The sequence below is a fragment of the Alligator mississippiensis genome, chromosome 1, assembly GCF_030867095.1.
Source record: "Alligator mississippiensis isolate rAllMis1 chromosome 1, rAllMis1, whole genome shotgun sequence".
NCBI lineage: Eukaryota > Metazoa > Chordata > Crocodylia > Alligatoridae > Alligator > Alligator mississippiensis.
This window is the reverse complement of record NC_081824.1, coordinates 343201822-343220482: the sequence shown is the minus strand read 5'-3', so window position 1 is coordinate 343220482 and position 18661 is coordinate 343201822. Positions and strand designations below refer to the sequence as shown.

General features: G+C 47.7%; 1 protein-coding gene across 3 annotated transcripts in view; it reads right to left on the bottom strand.

The window, feature by feature from the left end:
• EIF5B (eukaryotic translation initiation factor 5B) overlaps positions 1-15698 on the bottom strand; it is a 42423-nt gene extending 26725 nt beyond the window's left edge. For 2 of the 3 annotated variants that reach the window (XM_006277681.4, XM_006277682.4), the window contains exon 1: positions 15557-15697. In XM_006277681.4, coding sequence (XP_006277743.1) covers positions 15557-15591 — 35 coding nt within the window. In that variant the 5' untranslated portion in view covers positions 15592-15697. Of the gene's footprint in view, positions 1-15556 lie in introns of all 3 variants that reach the window. The other variant, XM_019485076.2, reaches the window with a different exon arrangement.
• Positions 15699-18661: the final 2963 nt, after the last annotated feature.

Sequence of the window (18661 nt, the reverse complement as noted above, 5' to 3'; positions counted from 1 at the left end):
GGGGACTACTCCCTTGACTCCTCACACTATGACATTAGTTTCAGTCTGAAACAGCTTTTCCTATTTTGCTTCTTGCAACTAAATACACTGCATGTTCATGTCTAACGTGCTACTTGCATCACATCTAGCAATCAGATAATCCGGAAATAGCAGCAGGATTTGCTACCAGCCCTCAGCTTTCTCTCTAATACATCATGTCCACAAGCAACCAAGTCAAAACTACTTCAGAACTGTACACTCTGAAATGTTGCATCTGCCTGCTTATTGCAAATCATTCATGGAAACAGCTGGAATTTAGTCTACTAAATATCTGATACCGTATCTGGAAAATACAAGGAAAATCTGGCTTCTGAAGAAGTGTATTCTCCTAAAATTACGGCACATTTCTAAACAATCATCTTGTTTAACACTTCTCCCAGAAGCACAAGCCTAACAGGAGCCATTCGAAAGGCTTCAACAGACATTCAGTTTCTCCAAGGAGAGTCCCTGCTCTCTCAAGAGAAAAATCCAGAGAGATCAGTCTGTGTCAGGAACTCGGACTTCAATAAAAACACAACGAACACTGAGAAACTTCTGAAAAACTGAGTGGAAACTGACAATGTTAAATATCTTAACAACCAAAGCTTCCCAAGTGGTATGCCATTATCAAAAAGTTACACGTTACTTTTAGCTGTGCAAAAATTTAAGCTCCAACAAACAGTTAAACAAACAATAGTCCCCAAAAATAAGCATTGATATTTCTTTACCAGATCATTCACCTTCAATATTTCACGCACACAGACACAAACAACTTGCTGAAAAATTAGGGTAAAATGAACACAAAAAAAAAAGCTTAGATGTTCCTTCTAGTAAATATAGAGATAGACCCCAAGATAGCAGGGCTACGATGAGATCTGCTTACAACAGGGAATTATATCCCAAAATATTCCCCAGTGCTACTACTGATTCAGATGCACTGGTGAGAACCCTACTGTTTTTTCCTTTCCTTGAATGCTTGGAGTTGCTGGAGGCTTGGCAAAATTTGACTGGATTAACATTAGTAGTCCTGATGCAGTAGCAGGATCAGTCACCCTGGGGTGCTTTTCAACACCATGTTCTGAAGTCCCTATCCAAAACTGCAGCCCTCCCCATTAATGTCAAATTTCAAAGTTGTAGGTTCTAGTCTAATAGATGTCAAAGCATTAAAAGGTTTGTATTATAGAAGGGTTTGTGTTTTTAGTCAAACCACAACCATGTGGGACTGCAAAGGACCACAAGACATCTTCTAGTCCAGTCTCCTCCATTAGGACAGGATACCTAGATCAGCGTGATAAATGTTTGTCTAACCTGCCCTTGAATACCTGAGGTAAGGAAGATTTCATAACATCCCTATATGGTCTTTTTTCAGCATTTCACTACCTTAACAAAGCTTTTTTCTAGGATCCACTCAAACTAAGCTACGAGAAAGGTTCAGAAAAGGAATCACAGTATTAGTCCTTATCTGGGAAGCATTTCAAGTAGAGTTAATGAAATGAGTAAGCAAAGAAATAATACCTACCTCTCCTCAACCAGCTGTTGATGAACTATCCCGTAGGTCTCCTACTTACAGGATTCTAAGCAGTTGCAAGCTATTGAGTCAGAAATGTGGAAAATCCCTTCTAGGGATAAGCAGGCTTTTTTCAGGCAGTCTATTCCGCTGCTTAGACATACAAAAAAAATAGACCTCTCTTTTTAGAAGAGACAAAGGACAAGTTATTTAAAACTTGATTACTAGCATCAACTCAGTTCTCTGTACTTGGAGCCAATGAAAACAGATTCAAAATAGATCATCTGACTTGTGTGTGCATTTTCTAAGCCACAAGAAGCAAGTTTGGTTTAGGGGCAAATTCCTTTTCTGATGCAACCTTTTGCAACAATTCAAACTTTGAAATTCCATTTAAAGCCATTAATGGGCCAGAGTTCATCACAATTCACATGTTATATGACAAAGAATTTATGTTTTATCATTTACATGTAATCTGTTTTATTTTTTGTGCACTAATGTGCATGTCAGCCTTTCCTGAATTTCCCTGGCATTTGCCTGCAGACAAAAGGAGTGATTTTACACTTCGCTGATCCTTGGAATGCTGTCTCTGCGAAGGCTAGAAAGTGTGTCCCCTCTCTCTGCTCCGCGGGTTGTGTGTTTTGTTTTTTTTTAACTAGAAGATTAGGATTTTGCAGCGTTGGATAAGGTAAATCCCTGCCAGGGCCATAAGTTTTCAAGCCTTGATACAAGAAGTTTTCAAGCCCTGATACTTCAGAGGCAATAAGGTAAAAGCAAAAAAAACAAGTTCCCCCAGCCTACATCATCATCATCAAAATAATATTTCACACTCATTTCAATTTCAACCATGATCTCCAACCAGAAGGTAAAAGAATGCTGTTACCTATGTTCCCCTTTTTAAATTCTACCAAAGTGCAAGCACCAGCAACTATTCAGCATATGTAAATTGTATTCAACACAAGGATTTTTGTGGCATTATATCTCTAAACTCATGCTGTAGGTATGGCAAGCAGTAAAATCTGCGTTTAATAAATGGGAACCTATTGCACAGAAATGTAAGCAACCTGCCCAACATTACATGGCAAATCCATAACAAGCACCAGAGAAGTACATTAGACACCTGACTCCCGGTCCCCCATTTTAAATATGAGACCATACTTTTGCTACAAGAATATCAATTTGGTAGATTTTTCCCTTGTTCACTGACCTTCAGCTGTTTAAATTTCCCTTCCTTGCCCACCACCCTCCTTCAGCCTAACCACACAGGTTTCAGCCCATGATAGCCTTATGTGCCAACATGATAAGTGGAGTCATTACACCACTGCTCCTTTGAGAAGAGATAAGCATATGAACTACACCACTGTTGGAAAGAAAATCTCTTTTGAGTTATTTTCCAAAGCTATACACAACTAGAACCAGTAGTTTGTGGAGTCCATATTTCATACCTTTAACAACCACATCTTTTTACCAATGTTACCATATACCCTAAACTCAGAGGCTGAAGCTAGGTTTACATGGATGGACATTATGAACAAAATTATTCTCCTGGATAGTTAACAGTAAGTTAAGCGGGAACAGAAAAGGCAATTAAACTATATATGAATTAAGGTAAGGGAGTGGAGCCATGGGATTTATCAGTTGTACAGGCAGTCCTCAACTTACAATGTTTCACACTTACAACGTTTCTAAATTGACACCGTTTCAACTTTACAACACCAGTTTCGACTTACAACACTTGATCCGATGCAATGCCATGCCAGCGAACAAGTTCGTTGCATCACTTATCTTCCTGGAAAATATCTGTCCAAACTTCCTTGGACAGTTTCTTTAAGAAAGCAGACAAGACTCCTGAGAAGACTCCAGCCAAGAACCCTTCAAAACATCCAACCAAGAGCCCTTCAAAAAGTCCAGCAAAGTCACCTCAAAGAGGTCCTTCCAAATCAATGCGATTGCTATTTACAATATAAATACATTAATGTAGCTATGTTACTCATCTATAATTGATCGGGTACAAAATTCAGGGGTATTTTGGGTGAAAATAGGGTATCAGGCCTTGGTTCAGGAACCAATCCCCCATTTATAACATTGTTTCTTATGAGAAAATTGGTTCTGAGTTGCAACGTTTCAACTTAAGAAGCAGTTTTCAGGAACCAATTGTGTCGTAAGTCCAAGGACTGCCTGTATGTGAAGGAACAGCCAGATTCTTCTCTATTACAGCAGCTGAACTCTATTAAATTCATCATGAGACAGCACCAGAAGTAACAGGAGCATTTGGTCTGAGGTCCTTTTTAAATCCCAGAGTCAAAAAGAAAATCATCTAGTAAAACTAAAGCAAAGGTTAACAAGGATCCATGTATGTTAATAAAGATGACAAGCATTTTCTACAAATAGCCACTCACCAAAAGCAGGAGAGAAAAAAACAAAAAGAAAACCCAGCAGACTACTGAAGCAGGTCCAGATTTAAAGCTATTTCAAATGACAAGCTGTCTATGACAAAATAAATGTAGAGCTCTTACTCTAAAGACTCTCACTTAAATAAAAAAGGGGGGGGGGGGATTGTTCTTTTAACTGGTCAACTCAGTAAGTGGAAGACAACAAATTTTAAGACGCCTTCCAGTTTTTTAAACCAGCAGGCATACACAAAGCAACAGAACAAGAAAATTGCATCACCCTGCAGCAGGATGGTATACTCACCGCTCACATTCCTAAAATGAATGTGCATGAAATTCATTTTGAGGAAGCAACTCCAATAACACCACTTCATCATTTGAGTGACACGGGTACTGCCTGAATGGTTTTAAAAGTGGTATTAAGAAAATCACTTCAATTAGTTTACCTGTTGTTGGGCACTGAAAGTTAAAGACTAGGAAAAAGGAAAGTTTTGCTTTGTTCATTTGATTTTATTTTGAGTCTAGTCGATTCCACCAGTCTTTCCTGTAGGCAAGTTTTACCATTTGTTTGTGGGGGTCTTAAGCCCAAACAGCATAAAAAAGTATTTCAAATAGAAACAGACTACAAAATGATAAAATAAAAAACAAGATATGTATATACCTAAAACTACCTTTAGGTGTTTTAAGTTAAACAAGGTTTCTGTTTCTCTTCAAGAAAATAACTAAGTGATCAGTTTAATGCCACTTATACTTCGATTTTAATCAGGAAAGTTACCTGACTAAAGGAAGCTTACCCACTGGCTCTAGAAAGCCACGAGACATTTAAAAAACACTATCCTTGATCAGTCTCCTGCTCCTCAGACAGGCTATGGAGGTATCTTCAGCTACAGAATAAAGGGGATGGTCCCCGGGGGAGAGTTATTTTCACTATTCTAAGGAGCTCCCATGAACTGGAGTGTTACCTTCCTTATCTGCATACATAGGTGACCTGACAGGCATTTTCCTTCTTATTTTGACATAAAAATGTTTTCCCCAAAAGACCATAAATAAGCTCAGGAGCTAGAACTGGGGTGGGCAGTTATTTGGGGCGGAGGACTGCTTACTGAGTTTTGGCAAGCCATCGAGGGACGCATGACAGGCAGCCCAGGGCAGATTAATATTAATTTTCTAAATTTTTTAGGGGCCCCACGGGCCAGATAGAACAGCCTGGCGAGCCACATCCAGCCCCCGGGCCGCATTTTGCCCACCCTTGGGCTAGAAGGGTAGGATCTCAAACAAGAAGAAAACAAACACATATTGGAACAAAAAGTAGTTTTTGTTAGGATTTAAAGAGCAACTTTTGTTCGGTAGAATTTTGAAGTCAAATACCTAACAGCTGAAGTGGTGTAGGCACCCTTTCCCCCTTCAGTGCAAAAGTATTTATTTTGATCAAAGAAAACATGCTAAACAGGCAAGGAATACTAAAAGTCTTATATACCAGATGTTCAGAAAAATTCTTAAAGCCCCCAGGGTCACATGTGGCCAGAGGTGTCCCTAGGGGTGTGCAGGGCCCACTGCATATCAGCCTTTGCAGGGCCCGAGGGGAGCGGAGGCAGTTCCCAAACTACGGGTCATGACCCCAAATGGGGTCACAGCATCAGCAGTCAGGATTGCACGCCCTCCAAGATTTCTGCACCCACAGCAGGGTGTGGAGCTGCAATGCAGCTGGACCAGCTTCAGGCAGGACCCACCTCCGCAGCCCAGCAGGTGAGACCCAGTGCAGGAGGAAGCACAGCATCATCATGGCCAAGGTGAGATGCAGCAGCTTGGAGTTGTGCCCTTGCTGCAGCCAGGCAGGCAGGTGGAGCCTCAGCTTGGTGGCAGGGCGCTTGGTCCTGCACCAGGTCTCACCTCCTGGGCTGTGGAGCCCCTGGTGGGGGGGAACAGAGTGAGGAACCCCAAGCCCGCAGTAAGCAGCCTGCACCCTCCACTACCCCCTCCACGGGCTCTGCTATGCTACAGCCGTGTCAACCACAGGGGAGGGGATGGCAGGAACCAGGCTCCACACTCCACTCTGGCAGCAGCAGCCACCGTCTCCCACAGGCAGCAGCCAGAGCTTCAGCACTCCAGGGGTGGGGGGCAGGGGGCTGGGTGCCCTGGCTCTGGGGCACCCGGGGGAAGTGGGAGGCAAGTGGCACTAGCAGAGCCAGGGTGTCTACAGGTCGGCAGCGAGAGGCCATGCTGAGGAAATTAGGTCATGCTGAAGAAGAGTTTGGGAAGCAGTGGCCTAGACTCTATATTTGGTAGGCAAACAAGCATTTCACTAAATGACCCAAGTAGCGGAAATATGCAAATACCAATTAAAACTAATATTTGCTCCAAGAGGTTCTAACCATAAACAGCAGTATTGGAAGAATATATGCAGACAGCTAGAAAGAAATTCAGGACAGACCCATGTCGTGGAAACACACGCAGCATACTTTTGGGTCAGGTCAGCAGAAGCTTTTATTCAAAAGAAACTACAGCTGTAGTGGGGATTCCAAAGTGACATGGATTTCCCAAGCACTTGGAAGGGGTCCCCCCCCAAGAGCAAAATCAGGAGGCTTATATACTTTTTAACAGTCGCTTACAACTCACGTGATCATATAGTGAAATTAGCTTGAAAAGCGGCTATAATATTACTTCATTATTTCTTTGCTGTAATCAGGATGGGAACTAATGGGGGAGGCGAGGTTAGTTCACAAACCTCCTTCTTGCACCTGGAAATCTACTTTGTACATACTTTTTGCTACCTTCAAGGCCACGGTGAGCGAAGCAGTTGCAGAGGAGTTACAAAGAACAAACACTTGCCCTTATCTGTTCTATTGTACAGAGCCAGCAATTCTCCACAAAGCGGTTATGTCATCTTATAACTAAAATAATCAAAGTTTAAGGTATATATTTTTTCTGATTCCACACCCATAAAGCACAAGGCTAAAACACACAGTATCTACCTCGAATGTTGCAGCTCCTGAATCAGAAGCAAAACAGCTGCATTAGGGACACACAAGAGCAAACCAGCACATGTGCACTGCACTTCTAATGCAATGACACTGCTTCTGGTTTGGGAGCTGGCATGCCTCAACGCAGTGCTGCACTGCACAGTATAGACTGTATCCTCAGGCCCTTTGCAAGCACCACCTGAAGTATAAGTACACCAAGCAGTGATTTTTATAGTTTTAAAACAGCTTTCAGAAATATGAAATTTCACAGCAATGCAATCATTACATATAAATGTCACGTACATGGGAAGACTTTGACTGTCCCAGTATCTCTTCTCTTTAAAAGCAATGCAAGCATAAATCTGGGCAGTAAAAATCATAAAAGTGCTAGTAGATTCACTAAAGAAACTAGTGGGGGGCAGGGTTAGAGGAAACCACAGAAAAGTAACCAACGATAGTACAATTACAATGGACAGAGTCCTCTGACTATGTGCTGAAGATGCCAACCTTAACATTAAGGCTTAATATGTTGCAAACCTTTTCAATTTGATTGACAGTATTTAAAGAGATATTCTGAACACTACAAAAAGAATGTTTCCATTTCCTGTGATTTCCCACATACTGGTTTTCACAACTTGGGCAAAAAGTAACTAAACCATTATGAAGTTGATCTAAACCTCAAGCAGTGCACAAGGCCAGCCAAGATTTGAGTTGGAAATTGGTTTTCTTTTGTGGTTACATAATAGCCATATAGTGCCTATATTTAAGGATCCGTGATAGCAGACCAACAAATTTCCAATCTGTACATGGCACCATGACTTGTCCCAATGGACCCACCAAATCATCTAACAAAGATAATTTTTCATTTATAGTAAAGACTGACAAGTTTACATCAACACATGTCAAAAACCCTCAAGGGTAAAAGTTTATTAATGGAGCCATTAATTTGTATTTTGTCCCAGCAGGCCTCACATTAAACTTGTACAGCAACATACCCATGGGACTTCAAGGGGCCATCAGCTTCTCTCTACTGCAGTTCTAGGAAGCTCTGTGCAAGGCAGTATTATGTTAGGAAGTACACTGGAGCAGTTACTGGACATTATCTGGCAGCATAAAAATAGAAATATTCTTCTAAATACTTAGAAGAAAGTCATGCAGTAAAATCTACAGGTGATAGTAGGCTTCTATTTATTATTGGATTCACAAGAGTTTTTCCTGTGCTGCACTGATAAAATTATTTGGCTCCAAAAACAAAAAAAACACAACAACAAAATACCACACACAAGAGGAAGACTGCTCCGGGACAAAGATTAATAGATGACACTAGCAATTTAACTTCCAGAAAAACAAGCAATATATAATACAAATAGCACAGCACAAGTCTTAATTGAGATGCAGTCTTGTTGTTGGCATTTACACCTTCAAAGCCACCCCATACCAATGATCAGCATTATACCTAGGTAATGCCAAAGGGCATCTAAATAGTAAGTACATATGCAGCTAAAGATTAAGCATTAAGAAAAAACACAGGCTAACGACACTAGGAGGGGATTAGAATTTAGCCAAGAAACCATTCCACAACATTATACTGCTCAGCGTCAGAGCAGTATAAAGGTCTATACCAGTATACTTAGAAATGGTATGGGGTAGTAGGTATACAGTAGTATGCTATGGGAACAAAATGAGTTTGGAATTCAAAGCACAGTGCTTGGAAGTCTGTTTTCTCACAACCACTCCTCTCCACAGACAAGAATTTCTGTTCAAGAAACTCCTATAGAAAGTGCAAAGCTCCTTCAAGGTCTGTTCCACAGCCAAAGCCCTCTATGCCACAGCCACGTGGAATTTAACTCTACATCAGAACTCCCTGGCTTCTGCAGTACTCCAGCGCAGGGAAAATAAGAGACTCTTCAATTTCTAGTTATTTTAAGAGGAAGTTAGTTAATGAATGAACTATGCAGTCAAACAACCATTAAAATCTGAGAAAGTTAAGACAAATATGCCACTTGAATACATTTACTGTTCACCTTCACAAACTCCCTTGACTACAACACATACAGTTTTTCCACATTATTCAAAACCCTGACCCATGTGGATAAATACAATCTCTGTTCCAGTGGTTCTCAACCATTTTTGACTCAACTCAGAAGGACCACAACTAGAGATGCACCGATACATCAGTCCATATCGTATCAGAACCGATAAAAGAAAAATTGACATTATCAGCAAAAACGGACATTATCACCAATCGGCTTTTTTTGGCTGATGTCACCAATAATGTTGCTGGTAAATGCCACATGCATGCAAAGAGCCGCAGCATGCATGCAGCTAGGAGTGCAGCCCAGCAGCTTGGAGAGCAGTGTCCAGCCAGTAAGTTGGGGTGGGGGGCGGCGGCGGCAGACTGAGGCCCCCGCGGAGAAGGAAGGGCTGGGGCAGGCGCTGCCCAGATGGGGTGGGTCAGGGCACAAAACAGAGCTGGCAGCTTGTCCAGAGGGGCACCGGAGCACTCCTGCCACTGCACACACCCCCAGCGGAGGCATGGGGGCTTCTGCCCCCCCCCAGATCTCTGCACAGGATGAAAGCGGGCTGCCCACTGCGTGCTTGCGGCTGGGGATGTTCCAGCCTCTTCCCAGCGGCTGTGCTCAGCCTGTGGCAAGTGGTAGCAGCACTGGGAGGGGGCAGCTACAGCTACCCCAAAATTCAACCCCCAACAGACTTACCAGCTGGACACTGCTCTCCATGCTGCTGGGCTACATATTGACAATCAGCTTGGTATCAGCCAATATGGCTGGTCAATAATCGACCCAGTACTGGCCAAAAAAATCTTTATTGGTGCACCCCTAACCACAACACAGAATGTTTTTCTCTCTATAAATGCCCAATTGACGTTTCTGGGTTTCTCTCCTATATCACATTTGCATACCTAACAGTGCTGACATTGCATGACACCCTTGAAAGGATCTCAAGGCACCACAGGGCACAAGACCCTAGCTGGGGATCACTGTTCTTTACAAACGCATTTCAAGTGAAAAAAATCTATAACGAATTATTAGTAAATGGAATAATGGTCAGAGTTAAGCTTTTACATGACTAATATACAGTATTAGGCAGTTATACAGTAGAAGTGGATTTGTATATAATCTCAACACTAATATCATGCTGTTTTGTTATTATGGTACAACTTCACTGTAAAAAAAACAAACTTCACTGGACAGGTAGTTTCAAAGTTCACTGAAAAGAGGGTTCACCATAATAGGATTAGTCAATTGGCTGCATCATCAGAATAAGAAAAAAGTAAATTCCTGCACTTGGGAACTGTTAAAAACAAGGGGTTGCACTGCACTCTCTTTCCTATAGTTTCCTGTGCAGCTCCAATGCTGTCAGTCTTCCTCCTCCCCAGCTGTCCCTCTCTACAGGGACTTGTGTTTTCTGCCTACTGACATACTCACATTCCTTCCATTAAACCTACTCCAACATGCTCCTCTGCTCATGAACACACACCCAACATGACATATTCAACAGGGTTATGGTAGAAGGAAATGAACATACAAGGCACAAGTGTTTGAGTTACAAGGCTAGAAAGAGAAGCAGCAGAGTAAAGAATATCTGCATTCCAACACGTCACAGAGCATTCAGGTGCTGGACAGAAGTCTTCAGCCCTTTTTCAAGCCCCAGTTTTGCCACGTGCCGCCTCATTGCAATTTGTGCCCCTCAGATACTGCAGGATATGAAAGATGCCACCAAACAGCAATGTCAGGCGAGGAGAGCCCATGAGAAGAGTGTTACAGACAAGAGAGACGACCTGTGAAAGAACAACACTGTCAGGGTCGAGAACCTGATGGTGGTTAGAATACTTGTAGGTCGGGGCAGGCAATTATTTCAGACAGAGGGCTGCTTACCCAGTTTTGGCAAGCTGTCAAGGGCCGCATGGGCAGCCCCGCCCCTTGGTCACCATCTTGGGACCAATATCCCAATGTCTTGGGACCAATAACTCAGGGCCACCACCGGTGGGGCCCAGAGCAGGACTCAGGCTGACAGAGGTCTGTGGAGCTGGGCTGGGCTGCAGCGGTAGGGAGACGGGGCAGCTGGTCCAGCTCCATAGAGCCCTTGCCAGCCAGGACCCTGTACTCTTGCCGCCCTGCTCTCGGCCCCGCCGGCGCTGGCCCCAGGACACCAATGTGGGCCCTGTGCACCTGCTCACTCCCAGTGCCCCTCCAGCCCTGCAGTACAGGTGGGGGGCAGCGTACAGCCCTGACCCCTGATCGACGGCAGGGGACGAGCTGGTGCTGAGCGTGGGGAAAAGCGGTCCATCCCCTGCCCCGCGGCTGGCACTCTCTGCTGCAGCCGCTCAGGCTGTAAGCAGCTGCAGCATGGGGTGCTGGCCGCAGGGCAAGCAAGGGGCCGCTTTTCCCCGCACTCAGCACCAGCTTGTAGCCCACCCCCACAGCCAGCCCAGGCCCCACACAGCTCTGGGCTCGCCCATCAGGGCTGTGCCGCAGCAGCTGCAGCCCCCCCCCCCCCCGCTTGCTGCATCGGGCAGTTTTTGCCACTGCAGCCTCTGGGCTGCCCAGTGGACGAGCTCTGGGCAGGCAGCAGCAGCAAACACTGCCTGGCAGGGGGGCCCACAGCTGCTGCCGCCGCGGCGCAGCCCCAACAGGCGAGCCCAGAGCCAGCACAGGACCCAGGCTGGCAGCAGGGGTGGGTTACAAGCTGATGCTGAGTGCACACGGGGGGGGAAGACACAACACACAACTGAGGGCCCCTCCCCCACCCTGTGCTGCAGCTGCTCGCAGCCTGCATGGGGCTGCCTGTGCCTCTCAGGACAGCCCCACGCAGGCTGCAAGCAGCTGCAGCAGGGAGCACGGACCACTGGGCAGGCGAGGGGATGCTTTTCCCCAGGTTCCTTCCCTGCCCGGGGTCCTCCACCACCCTCCCCCTTACCTGAGTTTCTGGCATGGTGCACTCACATGGTCCCAGGCTAGAAGCCCCTGGTGGGGCTTCCAGCAGCGGGGACAGGGCCAGGCAGGCTCTGCTGTTGCAGGAACCCACCGGGCTTCCCCTGGATCCTACTCCCCCTGATTTCTGTCATTTTTTGACAGGAACCAAGGACAGATCAATATTAATTTTCTAAATTTTTTAGGGGCCCCGCAGCCTGGAAAGAATGGCCTCACAGGCTGGATCTAGCCCACAGGCCATATTTTGCCCACCCCTGTAGTAGGTGGTCAGGGAAAAATTGAGCATCTAACAGAGCCATTGTCTTTTCAATAGGAAAAAGGGAATTTGAAGCTGCTGACTCCACCCCTGGAAGCCTCATCTCTCTCTAGTGAGAGAAAGACTCTTACAGATACAAAAGCTGATCTAAAAGGAATGATCAGGCAAATCCAGACAGCAAGGATACTACAGGTACACCGATATATTGATCCATATTGTATTAGCACCGATAAAAGGAAAATTGACATTATTGGCAATCGGATTTTTTGGCTGATGTGGCCAATAACGTTGCTGATACACGCCATGTGCATGCATGCAGCTACAGCATGCGCATGGCCAGGAATGCAGCTCAGCAACTTGGAGAGCAGCACCTGGCCAGTAAGTCTGTGAGGGAAAGGGGTGGGGGGGAAGGGGCAGATCGAGCACCCCCCCCCAGGTGCTACCCAGCTGTGGCAGGGCAGGGCTTGGGATGGAACCGCAGACAGATTGTTGGGGGGGGGGGGGGCAGCACGCAGGGGAGCAGCTCCCACCTCTGCGTGGGCCCTGGGGGAGGTATGAGGGGCATATGCCCTCCAGATCTGTGCACGGGGAGAGCAGGCTACCCACTGCAAGCTCTGGGCTGGGGGCTGTGCCAGCCTCTTAGTGGGGGGGCTGGGCCAGGGCTGTGCTCAGGGTGGGCAGTGGCGCTGGGAGAGGGTTATGGGGTGGCTACGGTGAATTTTGGGGTGGCTGCTATCCTCCCCCATAAGCTCCCCCCCCAGCACCGCTGCCACCCACCCCAAGTACAGCCCCCCTGATGGGAAGAGGTTGGCACAGCCCCTGCCCTGAGCCCGCAGCTGGCAGCCTGTCCTCAACCTGCACACAGATCCAGGGGCACATGCCCCCCATGCCTCCCCAGAGGTGTTCACAGAGACAGGAGCTGCCCCCCCTCCTCCCCACCCTCCTGCAGCCCTTGGACCAGCTGCCCACAGCTCCATCCCATGCCACACCCCAGCTGGGCAGCACTTTCTCGTGCCCCAGCCCCACTCCCTCCCTCACCACAGAGGCCTCGATCTGCCCCCCACTAACCCCCCTCCACATACCTCTTCCCCCCCCCCAACTGACTTACCAGCCAGACACCGCTCTTCAAGCCTCCAGGCTGCATATCTGGAATCAGATCAGTATCAGCTGATATGGCTGGTTAATAATCAACCCAAAGATCCTTATTGGTGTGCCCCTAAAGGATACAGCTGTAGAGAATGAAGGCCTTGCAGAACATCAATACCCATCCTCTCTCCTGCCCCCTCCAAACATATCCAGATCCAGTCTTTTTGCTTGGCCCTCTTTTCAGACATGCATCCTTTCTTGCTCTCTCATTAACTCTCCCACAACTACTCAAGATCCATGCCTAGCTGTCCTCTGCAAAAGGAGAAGGGGAGCAGGGATACAAAGCAGGGAAAGCCTATTGCATATTTTCTCCCCTCCAGCACACCAGTCAAACCCAAGGCTTCGGAGCTTGAAAGGCATGACAGCAGTGCAATCTAACATACTGGAGGCAGTACTTCCTCAAGAGCATGTATCCCATCCACTCTGCAATTCTTCCTCAAGCCCCATCGCACTTCTTTTCCTCTAGGCACCATATCCAGCTTGCCTAGTAAGGTGCAAAATAGGCAGGTCAAGCAGACGGCAACAGAATCTCTGAAGCAACATATGAAAAATGGAAATCCTTATGTCAGCTTGGCAGATCTGCACTATAAGCAAACTAAGAGGGGGCTACACCAGAAGGGGAAGTTAGCTTACATAGCAGCTGGGAAAACAAAGACTGAACAGTTTAGAACTTCAGCATTTTCCATCAGGTCTGGGGTACAGCATACACCTATTCAAAAATAAAAGCCTGGAAATAAAAAGGGAATAAGAACACACTAGAAAAGTTGCATTTTCAAATAATTACCAAGCTATGGACATTTCAGTCAGAAACAAATGATATGTCCAAAGTACGAGGTCCTGAACGTGAAGAACATTCATGATATCCATTTGGACAACAAAACATTTTCAGTCCAGTCAAAGACATCACAAAACAAAAAAGGCTGAACTTGTGTATTTACTCGAGTCCTTTCCACTTGTTCAGCTCCTTTCAGCACTAACTGCAGAGAGTATGATTAAAAGAGTATTAGGCGCTATAAGGATTTCAACCAGTATGTCTGCTCTTGCCAAAAGGCTCATTCAGTGATCTTTCTGGTAGATTTAACAGCTTTCATGGAATTCACTGCTTGGTCAAAATGAGGCTGACAGACATACCTCAAAGCCGAGGAGGCTGATATGACCTTCAGATTAGTATTTTAATGATGGAAGTCTGGCAGGGCAGAGTTACATCATGTAGACTAATTCAGCAACACAAGCCAGTGGTTCACAACCTTTTTTGTACCAGGACCTATTTGTAAACATCAGTGGCCAGTCCCAATGCAGTGCCCCTCACTTCCAACCTGCTGCCTCCCACCCCCAAGCCCCCAGTGTGTGGGGCAGGAGGGAGGGCACAAGCAGCCTCTGGCAGCCTGGAACTCTGCCAGCCTACAAGGGAAAAGCCATGGTTTCCCATGTTTTTATCCTTTAAATGAGAATCCATTTTAAAGTTTATTTGAGATCCTTTCATATATTCTTACAACCCACTTTCAGGTCACACGGGTTGAGAAACACTGGCATTAGCTCTTGTAAGCAGCTGCTTACTTCATCAGGTTCTAATGCTAATTCATCTCTGAACCAGCCTGTCAGGTGCAACTGGGCCCTGACTTCTACCTGACTCCAGCTGAACACAGCTGACTACCTCTCCACACATAGGAAGAGGGAAGGGAAGAAGGAACCAGACAGGAATCTCAGCCTATGGCCTATTCCCCCTGCGGGAAGCCCTGCAACTTCTGCAGATGGGGCGGTGCCTCAAGGACTGGACTCTTCAGTCACCTCAAGATCCATCTGTGTGCAGTGTGGCAGAGAACCCTCACATGGAGAGATTGCAGCAAACACGTCCTTAAGGATTTGATCATTTACACTGCTAGCTCCATACCCCCCCTCCCCCCTCCCTGAGGCCCTCAAGCTCTCTCCCAGCACATACAGCCACACTGAATCACAGAAAGGAGGAGTGTGGGCATCTAGTCCCACCCCTACTCAGAGAAGGACCCTCCCCACCTCCCTCATCACAGCACACACTTTGCAACGAGCCCTCAGGGTTTCCTCAGCTCTGTTCTCCAGCATCCGAGGCAGAGGTATCAGGCCAGCGGCTCTCAGCCTGCTTCCACGCAAACCCCCCCGGGAAATGCCCGCCCGAGCCCCGCTCCTGCGGCACAGAACTCCGCCCCCGCCCGCCCGGGGCAGAACGCCGAGACCCCCCCCTTGGAACGCTGAGACACCTCCGTGGAACGCTACGTCACAGCTCCAGGTTCTGCCCCGCGGACCCCCCCGCGCGAGGGTGACGTCACCGCGGATACAGCTGCCCCCCGCGCTACCTGTCCTCGCTCTTGCCCTTCTGCTTCTTGCCCATGGCGGCGGCTGCGGGCGCTGTGGGATCGTCCCTCCGCGTCCGCCTCAGCAGGCTCCGGCCGACCACATCCGCACGCAACCCAGCGCATATGGTACGAAACCTCCACTGCGCAGGCGCCGTAACTCCATGACCCGGCTCGCCGAGTGCGCGAGACCCGGGCGTAGGAGGGACACTCCCCCGGCAGCTCAGTGCAGCCGCCCGCGCCCCTTGCGGCCGGCGGGGGAACAGCAGTAAGGCCGCGCCGCCGGCCTGCCCCGCCTGGGGACCTCGACGGCGCCCCGGACCAGAGACGGGGTGGGCTGGTGTCGCTCATTCTTGACAAAATAGGACACGAGCCCGACTCTGTACGGGCTCCATTTAGTGAGCGGGGGAAAAGCAGGAAAAACACCAAGGCCACCTGGAAAATCTCCTTAGCCCAGGTGCCCAAGAAAGGTCCAGTGGGTCAGCCGGCACCTCCTTAGGCCTCCCAGCACAGCCATAGGGAAAAAGCTCTCTCCCCCTCTCTCTGTCTGCGTAGGGTTACCGTATGTCCAGGTTCAAAAAAGAGGACACTCTTCCCCCACACCAGTAGGTGCATGCCACACAGACACAGAGACACGCACAAACATGCAGACAACGCCCCCCCCCCCCCCCCACTCCCCCAACACACACAGTGGCAGGGTGAAGATAAGCCATTTTTTATGCTAGCAAAGTAGAAAACAGTAATGAGAGTCCTGGATCGCAGGGACAAACTTGCCATTATTTTTAAGCTGGCTGCTTAACACCACCAGAAAAAATAGCTCTGTATTTCAGTACCACAGACACCAGCTGCTTGTGGTCAAAGAGACTGGCCAATTTGGGGGCATACCATCATCCAGTCTCCCTCTGGCTACACAATTTATGGTGATGGGGGATTGCTCACAGGCTCTCCCTCTAGCTTGCTCTGACAGTCTTTTGGCTAGGGACAAGTGAGACTAGGGGGCATCTGAACCCCAAGGCCTCTGGGTTTGGGGCTTGCACATAGGATGCCTGCCATGGATTTGGGCGTACCTGAAGCCCCAGGCTGAAGTCTGGGAGGGAGGATACTTGCCACTGGTAGCATCACGTGGACTTGAATGATTAAGCTCTGCTCAGTAGACAGAATTCAGAACTGATTCGGCTTTGGCTAATTTGGCCTGAGACACAAAATAAAAGAAAAAGGAATTGGGAAAATTCTTGGAGAGAAAGGAACATCGGGAGGTACTGGGCATGACAGTTAAGGACACAGCCTCCGAATCAGAACTTGTTAGACCTTAAATCAGGGGCAGGCAAAGGCTGGCCTATGGGCCAGATCGGCCCTGCAGCAGACTCCATTTCCCAGCAATCCCTGACCCATGAACACCACTTGCCCCCAGAGGCTGGGTGTGGGGGGGTACGGTAACCGCCTGCAGGTGGCAGAGGCCAGGATCTTGTGGCTGTGACAACGTGCTCCAGAGCTGGGGCTGAGCTGCAAACTGCTGCCCGCAAACCCCGGTGCGCCATGCTGGCACCACTGCAAGATCCCAGCCATAGCCCCAGAGCAGCTCCCTGCCCTGCTGTGCACCCTGCCAGCGATATTGTGGAAACCCTAGCCCCACACTATCAGGGCTCCTGGGGTCTCCATGGAAACTGGCCACAGAGATGTAGGCAGGGGCTGCTGGGAAATTGAGTCCAGCAACCAGCCAGATCCATCATTTTGCCCACCCCTTCCTTAAATGCGGAAGGCTGCAAGTGGGAGAGGAACCATGCAAAAAACCCTGGGCACACCCAACTCACTCTCCCTTTCAGCATCTACTCTGCCACTACGTGACACAGGCCTTTGGGTTGAACAGCAATTCTAGCTTTCTTCTAAGAGGCTTAGCCGCCAACTCCATACATGGTGTAGCCCCCATGCTTCAGGATATACACTATGTCCGTGGCAGTCAGTCTTCCTCTTGGTCTGTTCAGTGTATGTGTTGGCATCACACATGACGTTTTCCAGGAAAAACTTCCTGCCCCTGAGGCAGGGGGCTGGACTTGATGATCTTCAAGATCCCTTCCAGCCCTAAGGTCTATGAAATCTATGAAAACCTTCAGCACCCTTCCAGGTTCCCCATAAATAAGCCCTGAGATGTGCTTCATGCCCCCTCAGCAGGCCAGGCAATGGATCCAGGGCTTGGTGATGCCCTGGATGTTGTCATGCAGCACTTTGTGGTGCCACTTAGCACCTCCTTTCCCCAGCCCCTTGCCCCCATTTCCACAACCAGACATCTTCACACATCTTCTCACCAAGCTGGGACTGGACAAGATGGAGCTATGGTCGGACCCAGTAAATGGCAGTTTTTATGTTCCAAGACAGTGGCACTCAACCTTATCCCCTGGCAAGCCCAGACCCTCTGTGGTCTGGACCCAGTCTGTGGTCCAAACCCATCGCCTGGGGTGGGTGCGACACGGCCCCATCTGGCCACGTGCAGTGGGGTGGGGAGCACCTTGGCTCCCATCCAGCCACACAGGGAGAAGGGGCATGGCCCAGCCCCAACCTCATTACGCAGGGAAAAGGGAGTCTGGCCCAGTCCCATCCCATTTTCTTGAAGATAAATTCATCCCTGAAATGTGGAAGATGCCAAATTTTAGCCGATTTTGGATGATAAACTACATTGCTGAGCAACAAGGACATTTTTTGATACCTTCCCCACCCACCATGACACCACCAGGGAAGAAATCCTGTTTGATCTGCACAACAAAGAGCAACCTCACAAAGACACTCTCATGGAGCCAGAGGGACAGGCTTCCAGCTTCTGTTTCCTCTGTGCAAAAATGAAGTTTAATTCCTACATATGGGGATGTTTTACCATCTTGAACTTTCCCTGAGCCTGACAATGGGCGCGTAAGCCTGAAAGCTCGCAGAAAAAAGATATTTTTTTTCGCAATTATTCAGTTGGTCTAATAAAAGGTAGTGCTTTTGAACCAAGAGTTCTAGATTTTTGCATTTCTTTTGGTCTCAGACCAAGACGACTACCTCGTACCTCCCCATGCATTTTGAATACGTCTCCTGTAATTGACTGTACATGGAGCAAGGGCTGAAATTATCGTA